Source organism: Myotis davidii, unplaced genomic scaffold, assembly GCF_000327345.1.
Source record: "Myotis davidii unplaced genomic scaffold, ASM32734v1 scaffold441, whole genome shotgun sequence".
NCBI lineage: Eukaryota > Metazoa > Chordata > Mammalia > Chiroptera > Vespertilionidae > Myotis > Myotis davidii.
In genome coordinates this window covers 1,675,549-1,686,257 of record NW_006291818.1, presented here as the reverse complement: position 1 = coordinate 1,686,257, position 10,709 = coordinate 1,675,549, and the positions used below count along the sequence as shown (strand labels likewise).

The 10,709-nt window shown below is 37.0% G+C and overlaps 1 protein-coding gene across 14 annotated transcripts in view; it reads left to right on the top strand.

Annotated features, from left to right (window-relative positions):
* The window catches only part of TCF12 (transcription factor 12), a 357,822-nt gene that overhangs the window by 318,998 nt on the left and 28,115 nt on the right, over positions 1-10,709 (top strand). For all 14 annotated transcript variants that reach the window (XM_006765238.2, XM_006765233.2, XM_006765234.2 and 11 more), the window contains one exon: positions 4,204-4,282. In XM_006765238.2, coding sequence (XP_006765301.1) covers positions 4,204-4,282 — 79 coding nt within the window. The remainder of the gene's footprint in view (positions 1-4,203; positions 4,283-10,709) is intronic.

Here is a 10,709-nt window from a genome sequence, read left to right as displayed (position 1 = left end):
TCCTGTTGCGGAACCCCATTTGCATAAATACTAAGGTAAATACGACCACTTACTGAGTCCTGCCTTAAATCAAAAAGTATTATAGCAAATTTTAAGTGTTGGGCTCACAGTATTAATCTGTCAAGTATTAAAAAAAAATTGAACACCTACTTGTACATGAGAGTGACAAACAGTAATGGATTTAATGTTGAGTCTGCCTTCAAATAATGTACATTCAAGGAGAGAAGATAACATAGGCATACAAAAAAATAATGATAGTGTATCACATAGTGTGAAGTAAAAAACCAAAGAAAAGTACAGGTTATTCTAAGAGTACAAAGGAGTGACATTTGAGCTGTACTGTGATGTGGTATAGAATTTCATCTGGGAGAAGTTAAGGAACAGGAGCTTTGAAAGGATAAGCTATGTTCAGAAAATGAAAATAAAATTATTTTGTTTGGATAATAGGGTACATAATATTTTATGTAGGTAAAAGTGTAGAAAGATATGTTTGTGACCAGATTATAAAAGATATCAAATCTCATTGTTTTATTTAGGCAACAGGAAGCACTGCATGGCATTTGACTGTTCAAAACTAGTGAGGACAATAGCTCAGGCAATTATGTATGGAATGAAAGAAGCAAGGATTAACGGGGCTATGAAGACTTAAATAGTTTAGCCACAAGTTCTAGTAAAGGTCTGAGGAAGTGTCATGGCACTGAGAATGATGTGTGCCTATTCCAGAAACTAGAGAATTGTGGGTATTGGAATCTATGGTGGGAAGTGTGGAGGGACCTGGGGAAAGGAGAAGAGAAAGTGGTTCTCATCGCCATGAGAAGGGTGGTGCTGAGGCAGAGAAAAGAGAAGAGTAGACAGGGGAAAGGGTAGGAAGCTTGGGGCAGTGATGAAAGTTTGGGTTTGGACATACTGAGCTTGAGATGAAAGAAGAATAGGTCCATATGGAGAAGTCCAGCAATCAGTCTGAGGATAGAGATGTCAACTTAGGAGTCATTCACAGGAAGGTCAATAGTTGGTATTTGTGAAGAATGGCTTTACCAAGAGTTAGCACAGATAAATAGAAAAAAAAACTGAGACTAGGGCTCCGGGGAGATCTCCATTAAGGGACCTGGAAGAGTAAAAGCGGGGTGGTCTACGTAAATAATCCAAGGATTTTTTAAAAATTCTCAGATAGTAACTTCTTGAAAGGCTGATATCATCCATTCTTTCAACAAATACGTACATACTTACCAGCACTGTTGTAGAGTATGAAACTACTGCACATTCTGTATAATTCAGATTTTTGTTTGAATAAGACCAAGTCCTTGCTTTTCTGCAGCATACATTTTACTAGGGAAAAGGTTAAGAGACTGATAATTAGCAAGTAAACAAACTTGGACAATTAGAAATTAATGTAAGCAGTATGAAGAAAACAAAAGCAGGAGGGTGTAACAGAGAGGGAATGCTATTTCTCCAATGCTTTCATGATGTTGATCCTTACAGACAAGGAAATTAAAAAATCAGTCATTTGGTCTAGTTTACGATGAAGTTCTGCATGGAATTGAAACTTTTCTCCTCATCTACCCACCATCCATGTTACCAACCTTTTCCTCCCTTGCCAATATTCTCTTTTTTTTTCTTCTTTTTTTAAATTGATTTGTGAGATAGATATCAATTGGTTGCCTTCCATATGTGCCCTGACTGGGAATCAAACCTTCGACCTTCCAGTGCACAGGAACGACACTCCAACCAACACCGCCAGGGCTCTCTTTTACCAATATATAGTCAAGGCATATTCCATAAAACTTAGCATAAGTTGTTCAGAAAAGGTATAATTATTTGAATCTTAAACATGAGAAATAGTAATTTATAAAAGTAAAAGGCTATGTGGAGATATGTTTGTGTTGAAGTTTGATGAGCTTAATCTAATTTACTTACATGGTTGAAATAAATTACTATGTTTATGCAAGCCACTGGGAACCAAAATTTGACTGTTGGCTAATTTTCCCATGTGCCCTGAATTTTTTAAAAGGTAACAACTGTAATACCAGAAATATTGATCTTACTATCTCCCTATTACTAAGTCTTCCCATAAAGTCTTCGGAAGACTTCTTGATAGCTTTGCTTTTTCCAAAATGGCTTTCTAACTTAAATATACAACTTCTAGGTCTGCTATTTAGAGAGAATTTGTGTTTAAATGCATTTACAATTACAATTTAGTAACATCGTAAAAATTGAAGTATTTTATTTGAGGTAGATATATCCATTTCTATGCAAAGGAACATAGACTTTCTGGCCTCTTGCAATTTAATTAGTGCTGTCTTATTTTTTAAAAATGAAATGTTTGATGATTGTGATTTCTGGAATTTTGCTTTACATGAGACTGTCCCAACATCTGACTTTTTTAGCATATTACACTGTCTTTAAAACCAATTCTGAGACTCCTTATATAACATAATTTGGGCCCCTTTAAATGCATTAGAGCTCTAAGCTTATTCAGAGCAAGGTTATTTCTGTTGGATGATTCTCTGCACCCACTAGTCATTTTCCTTTTTAAAATATTTGACCATAATATGTTCATGTAAGTTGACTTGTCTGCTTTAAGTTAAATGCTGAAATGTGAGGATGATTTATTATGACCATTGTAAGAATAGGATTATCTTAGAGAAGACCTTTAGGGGACCCTTAGTGCCTAGATTAAAGAGACTTTTTAAATATTTAATGGTTAATTTAGGTCAACTTGAATGAATTTCTGTCACTTTTTAAAATATATATTTTATTGATTTTTTTTCAGAGAGGAAGGGAGAGGGATAGAGAGCTAGAAACATAAATGAGAGAGAAAATTGATCAGCTGCCTCCTGTCCGCCCCCTACTGAGGATATGCCCACAACCAAGGTACAGGCCCTTGACCAGAACCAAACCCAGGCCCCTTCAGTCCACAGGCCGACACTCTATCCACTGAGCCAAACCGGTTAGGGCTCTGTCACTTTCTTTGAGCAGTAATGAAATATAAAGTATTGCAACAGCCCTGGCCAGGTAGCTCAGTTGGTTGGAGCATCACCCCATACCCAGGGGGTCCTGGGTTCCATTCCTGGTCAGGACACATACCTAAGATTGCATGTTCAATCCCCGGTTGGGATGTGTACCAGAGGTAACCGATCACTGTTTCTCTCTCACATTATCTCTCTCTCCCTTCCTCTTGCTTTAAAAATCAATGAAAAAAACAAAATATTGCAAAAAAACCTTTTAGTTGAAATGCCAAAATATCTGCATCCAGATTTGTTATCTTTTTTAAAGTAAACCTGTTAGGGGGTAAAGTCCACAGATCATTTTGGGAACATTTTTTGAAGGACTTTCATGGTTTTTTCACTTTCCTCCACAGTGACAAAATGTCTTTTGAGAGCAAGTTTGATTTTTTTATAGTACTCACATATCACTTGGAGCTAAATTTGGCAGAAATGTAGTTGATCAAATTGAGAGCTTCTTTGAGAAATAAAGGGTAACTTTTGAAAAATGATTTTCTTTGGCTTTTAAAAATTTTTTAAGACTCTTCAAAAGGTAAGTTAATAGTTTCCTGAAATAATTGTTTTTAATGGATATCACTTACTTATATGGTATATTCTAAAAACATTGTTTATCAAACTTGTTATTTTATAGTCACTTCTCTTTTTGTTTTAAAATTAGGAATATAAATTATTTTCAACTAGGATAACAAAGAAATAGAGATGATCTATTTTATTCCTCACAGCATTAGTGTGTGTGTGTGTGTGTGTGTGTGTGTATGTATCTGATACTTTTTAATCCTAATTTTAAAACTGGATCCCCTGTAGGGGGCATGCAGGAGGCAGCTGATCAATGATTCTCATCATTGATGTTTTTATCTCTCTCTCCATTCCTCTCTGAAATCAGTAAAAATATATATTTTTTAAATTATATTTTACTGCTTTTTAAAGAGAGGAAGGGAGAGGGATAGAGAGGTAGAAACATCGATGAGAGAGAAACATCGAACAGCTGCCTCCTACTGGGGATGTGCTCGCAACCAAGGTGCATGCCCTTGACCGGAATCTAACCTGGGACCTTTCAGTCCGCAGGCCAATGCTCTATCCACTGAGCCAAGCGGTTAGGGCAGTAAAAATATATTTAAAAATAAATAAATCCATACAAGTGGATTTATATTTTTGCTGTTATCACATATTTCTATGTGTATATCTTTTGTTTTCTGGTTAGATTTATTCTCCTGACCATACCAGCAGTAGTTTTCCATCAAATCCATCAACACCAGTTGGATCACCCTCACCTCTCACAGGTAGGCTTTTGTTTTTATCTAACTACTTAATAACATGTAGGAGTAACTTGGAAATATTTCTAATTAATTTTTTAATAAAATCCAGTAAAATTTCATGAAAAAAATAGATTTTGAGAAAGTATGTAAACAGAACTTTTCTCTTGGGTTCATTTTTTGAGACTATTGAAATATTTGCTACTCTTGAATTTTTCATATCTTCTCTCATTCTTAAAATAATTTGTAATCTCTAAGGATAATTGTTTTAACAAGATAAAAATAAGGCTAGGCAATTGGATGAAGGCAAAATATGGAGAAGGAAATAAATCAAAAGTTTTCATAAGATAGCATAGAAAATAATCTATTTAAAAGTACATGTAACTTCTTTCTTCCTTGTTTGCTCCATTTCCCTATACCATGTGTGCTACTCAAAAAATGAATTTGACTCAAAAAATGAATAATTGTTTTTGCTAGATAATTTGTCTTTATTTTTAGGTTCAATAAGTTATTATTTCATAGATAACGTAAATAAATTCCTGGGGAAAATGTTGGGTTATTTTTGCTAAGGAAAAGAACTCTGTGAATGTAGATAAATATTGTTAGTGGAGTTAAATAAGTGGCTCAGATTTGCTGTATGTGTTTCTTTTTTCTCACATTAGCTTTAACAAGTTTCAGATATATCCTTCCTACAGTATAAATTTGTTGCGATACAAATGTTATTGTAAATAGGAATTTTTAGGTTTATTAGGAATAAATTAAATTATAGGAAAATGCTTAATATCTGTTAAGCTATAATTTAAAAACTTAAATTTTATTTTCTACCAGTATTTGGAGAAAAACTATGCTGAAAAAGAAAGGTATTAGTTCTGAGGAAAGCTATTAGGCTAGTCAAGCAAATGGGAAAAAATTGCCATATTCCTCCAACAGTTAACCTCAGAAATGATTCTCTTTTCCTGTTCAAGCCATTAGTTAAGTTCGTGTGGTTTTGTTGTTGTTGTTAAGCCTTTTTTGCATTGTACAGGATTTCTGAAAATCAGGGCTGTGGTGTATCCAGGCCCTGGCTATCACCTGTGCTGTGTGTGTTAGCCAGTGACTCTGCTCCGAGCATTCCGATGTGGAGATGATGAACTGCTGGCAGCTGCTTTCAGCTATTAGCAGGTTCTGCCACTTTCTCAGACACCATGGCTTCAGCTGTCTAGTAAAAGTTGAACAGCTGTTCCCCACATAGACTGGACTATGAAAGACCCATTGATTTAAAGTTGTTGTTTTACAGAGAGCTGAAATTACCGGAAGAATGATGTAACTTTAACCCTAATCACCCTCTTGGCAGAGTTTTACTGAAATTATCAGTATCATTTTTGCCAGAGCCTGTTTCACTTTCTCATCTGAGGTGCTACGTTAGCCCTTCCTATATATTTCCACTGCCTCTGTTCCACAGCCCCGTGAGATAGCTATAAAGGTGTCCTTTGCTTTTCATTAACACTGGCTAGGAACACAGGCAACAGAGGAGCTCAGCACCTATGAAGTGACATCAGTAAAGTGAAAAATCAGAGACTTAGACATTTTTCAAAAAAACGACAGACCGAAGTCGAATCTCACATTTCTCCCTCCATCTTTAGTTGATATTTAAAGGGTGGAGTCCTCTTTTCCCCTTAATTCAGCTGATTAATGAAAAATCTGTGGGCTGTTGAATTGTGTAATGAAGCTGTTACTAGGCTTTTAAATTAGTATTCTAACCAAAGAAAAATACTTTTGAAAGGGCAAACCGACAACTGATTTTATGCAGGTGTATCTCCCATCTCCTGTGTCTAGTGATTCCTTTTTATCACCACACACACGCACACGCGCACACGCACACACGCACACGCACACACCTTCTAAACAAAAAGAGGACTCTGGCAGCAAGATAGAAGAGAAGAGTGACAGTATCTATTAGAGTTGTCACTTGGGAAGACATTAATATTTGAGTTAAGTGAATGTGTTTACTAAGGAAACTTGGAAAGCAGACAAGCAAAACCATATTTTGACTTTCTTTATCTGCTTCTTGAATATAAGTGAATAAAAGTTTAATAATTTCAGTACTCAATGGCAATCTTCAGAAGATTCACAATGAAAATAAAGAGGAAAGAAAGGATTCCTCAGTTTTGGTTAGTTTAATCAATAAGATATTTATCTAAAGTAGGGTGCTCAAGATAAACTTCATGAAGAGAGTAGTATTTTAAAAGGAGGTGAATAGAAGTCTCTGGTTATAAAGAGAAAAGCATAACAAAGATGCAGATGTAAGGAAGTGTGCAACCTGCTCCTCCAGAGCCATTGAGATGACTGATTATGAACTCTTCATGTGTGGATGTGTGAGGAACTAAGATGGAAAGGTTGGCTGGGGCCAGATTGTGGAACACACAGCACTAAATGCTACCTTAAGGATTATCCAACCTTTCCCAAGCATATGGGAATCTCATGAATGTTTGAGTTTAGAGTGCAATTACAAAGGGAAACAACTAACAAAATAAGAAAATGCATGGTAAATGGTCTTAAGATTTTCTCTCAGCCACACAAAATGTTAGTATCAATTCTTTAAATTTATTAACCAATTTTATTAGGCAAAGTACTTGCTAAGTCCCACTCAGACGAAGAACAGATCAGAAACATTGAGTGAATTTTAGATTTAGTGATCAAAGACAGTCTTCCCTGATTTTCTAGCTGAGTAATTTGATGCTGTTGTCCTGGTCATCTAGCTAGCTTGTTATCTGGAAGTGGTCAATAAATTTTAATATCAAGTAGATTTATTATAACCTTGAATAAAAGCTAGCTCTTTGGGGTGCTCACTAAAAAGCCCAGGGCAGTTAGAGAAATTAACTAACTATATGAATAGTTGAAAACTTATGCCTATCTAATAAAAGGAAGTAGGAGCCCAAAACTTCAATAAGGGCATTATGCTAAGTGAAATAAGTCAGACAGAGGAAGATAAATACCATATGATTTCATTTATAAGTGGAATCTAAAAAAACAAAAATAAAATAAACACTGATACAGAGAACATATTGATGGTTGCCAGATTGGGGGAGGTAGGCAAAAAGGGTGAAGGGATCAAGATGTGCAAATTGCCAGCTATAAAAACAGTCATGGGGATGTAAAGTACATCATAGGGAATATAATCAATAATATTATAATAGCTACTAGAGGCCCAGTGCACGAATTTGTGCATGGGTGGGGTCCGGCCGGCCCAGCCCCAATCGGGCCAGATCAGGGCCAGGCCTGTTGGGAGGAGGAGATGGAGGGAGGTTGGCCGGCAGGCCCGCCCTAATCGGGGTCCAATCAGGGCGGAGCTGGTGTGGTGTGCAGCCGAAGGCTGTTGGCTGGCTGGCCCTGCCCCTGATTGGGGTGGTGGGGGCCCATCGGGGGTGAGGCCAGCCAGGGGGAGGGGCTGCAGGAGGTTGGTTTGGTTTGCTGGCCGCAGTGGACGTCATAGTGACTAGTCATTCCGGTCGTTACAGCGTTCCGGTCACTAGCTTTATATATCATTTCTTAAGTTATATAAATGTCTAATCACTATGTGTATACCTACAACTAATAATATTGTATGTCAACAGTAATTGAAAAATAAAAAATAATTTTTTAAAAACCTCTATGTATGTTACCACCAGATAACAGGTGACAGTGAAGGAAAGGGGGCAACATCCTAGTCTCTAGGACAGTGGTCGCTGACCAGTATCCGTGGACCACTGGTGGTCTGTGAAGTCTGGAAGATTGGCAACCGCTGCTCTAGGAAACCCCTGAGGTTTTCGGCCTTTGCACTTTTTTTTTCATATTTGTGCAGTGATGCTACAGTTGATGATTACAAGCTAAAGATACCAACATATTCTAAATTTAATCTATGTATTTTATTCACACACTAGTTTTTTTTTTAAAAAAAAAAAAGATGTCCAGAGTCAGAGGTATGCCAGCTAGCATTATGGTTTGTTCCCAGAATTTGAATTCCATTCACAACCCTAAAGGATTCATCCTTAGTTTAATAAGCCATCAATGGGCCAAAGTTGTAAAAGTCTATGTGTCTTTTTTCTTCACTGATTACACAATAGATCTACCATCAGGAAGAAATAATAATAATGTCCCATAGTCAAAAAACCTCTAGGCTCATGGAATGAGAGCTTTCATATCTTTGATTGGCCTTGTAAGACAGATTAACAACAAAACAAAAAGCAATGTGTGCATATGTCATAGTCAGGGATACAAAAATTAATTAATAGTACAGATCAGCAAGAATGAAGGTCCACTAATTCCCGTATCCACTAAACTTTCATGCCCCCCTTTGAGTTTTGCCAGCCGTAGGATTGACTTCTACTGAACTAACTCTAACTCTCCAGCCATCCCCTTTGTTACCAATAGCATGAAGTTTTAAAATGACCAAGTGGGTTCAAGGAGCTCTGACCATGAAATTTAACTTGGCATTTTTATGGAGTTCAGAAAGAGAATAGTGATTTTGTCATGTATTTTGTTTTAACCAGATATATCACAGTAGACAGCCCTATCTTTAATAAAAACAAAATAGGTTTGAATAGATGTGTACTTTTCTAATTTAACAAATTACAGTTTGGAGATAGACCTTAGCATAGTTTTTTCCTATAACGATTAAAAAAATAACGAATGTTGGTGATTTCTTTCCTGAGTAAATTTAGTGCACACATCTTACTGTTCAACACTAAGCTAGTGATGAAACAGAAAAATTGCATGTTTTGCAAAACAGATGTGTTCTAACAATTCTGAGGTGTTTAAACATAAAACTTGAATTAATATTCCACACAAATTAAGAAATGTGATGATCAGGCTCCTGTCACAGGCTGATCACCCAAGGGGGTTGGGAAAGATGGAGCAATATAATTGAAAATAAAATACTATAAACATTAAGGGAAACTATTTTTAAATAATTTAGGGTTCTTTTTAAAAATAGATTATGATTAACCTCTTATTTACATAAAAATTCATAATTCTCCACCAGTGCTTTGAAACTAAGGCACTTAATCAATAATAAAGTTTTGGTTGCTTGTTTTTATATGAATTGTTCATATAATCAGTTACTGGGTTTACTGGTTGCTAAATACTACTTGTTAATTAAAAAATCTATAAGCTTCTGTTTTAATGAGCAATTTTATTTATTTTTTAATATATTTTCATTGATTTCAGAGAGGAAGGAAGAGGGAGAGAGAGATAGAAACATCAGTAATGCGAGAGAATCATTGATCGGCTGCCTCCTGCATGCCCCCCACTGGGGATCAAGCCCGCAACCTGGGCATGTGCCCTTGGCTGGAATTGAACCTGGGGCCCTTTAGTCTGCAGGCTGACGCTCTATCCACTGAGCAAACTGGCTAGGGCAATGAGCAATTTTAAATTGACCTTATTTGTGTAGTTGGATTATGATTACATTTGTATGTCTAGTAGGAAGCAATTATTAGTCCTCAAAATAATTTGTAATTTGCTTACAAGTAAAGAAACAACAATGGTTATCTGATGAAGTATATAAAACATACACTTTTTCTTACAATTTTAGAATTTAAAATTTTTCTGTATGATCACAACAGTACACATATAATTAGTTATTAAGAATGTATGTATCCAACTTTTCAACTTGCAAAGCATATGTGATCAATGATAATGCAATTACTAGGTTATTCAGCTAAGGTGAAATATACAGATGTTTTTAGTTTCCTAAATGTGGCAAATTAACCTGCAACATTACAGACTCTAGTAGAACATAGTTTAAAATTAAGTTAGCAGTAAATGAGATAAATTAAGCAAACCTTAACTTTGCCAACTTCAGATTTCTTATGTAATTTGGGTTGTCGCTAAAGTTTTTATTAAGAACCAATCCTATATAATAAAGAGGTAATATGCAAATTAACCCTCACAAGATGGCTGCCTACAACCAGGCCAGCAGGGGCGTTAGTGAGGGACGACCAAACGACTGAACAGCGGCTTTTTGCATGGGGCGACCAGGCCAGCAAGGGGGCCGTGAGGGGTGACCAGGCCAGCACGGGGGGCAGTTGGGGGTGACCAGGCCAGGAAGAGGGGCAGTTGGGGGCAACTAGGCTGACAGTGGGGTGCAGTTGGGGCCAACCAGGCCGGCGGGGTGGGCAGTTAGGGGCTATCAGGCTGGCACGCAGAGGCAGTGAGGGGTGATCAGGCCGGCAGGTGTGGCAGTTAGGGGCACAACCAGGCAATAAGGGCAGTTAGAAGCTATGAGGCAGGCAGGCAGGTGAGCGATTAAGAGCCAGCAGTCCAGGATTGTGAGATGGTCCCGAATTGGAGAGGGTGCAGGTTGGGCTGAGGGCGTCCCCCTCCCCCATGCACGAATTTCATGCACCAGGCCTCTAGTAATATATATTTAATAGAATGGTCTGTTGTTTTATATAAATAACTTATTTTCAAATGCACAATCATGAAATAGTTAAGATTT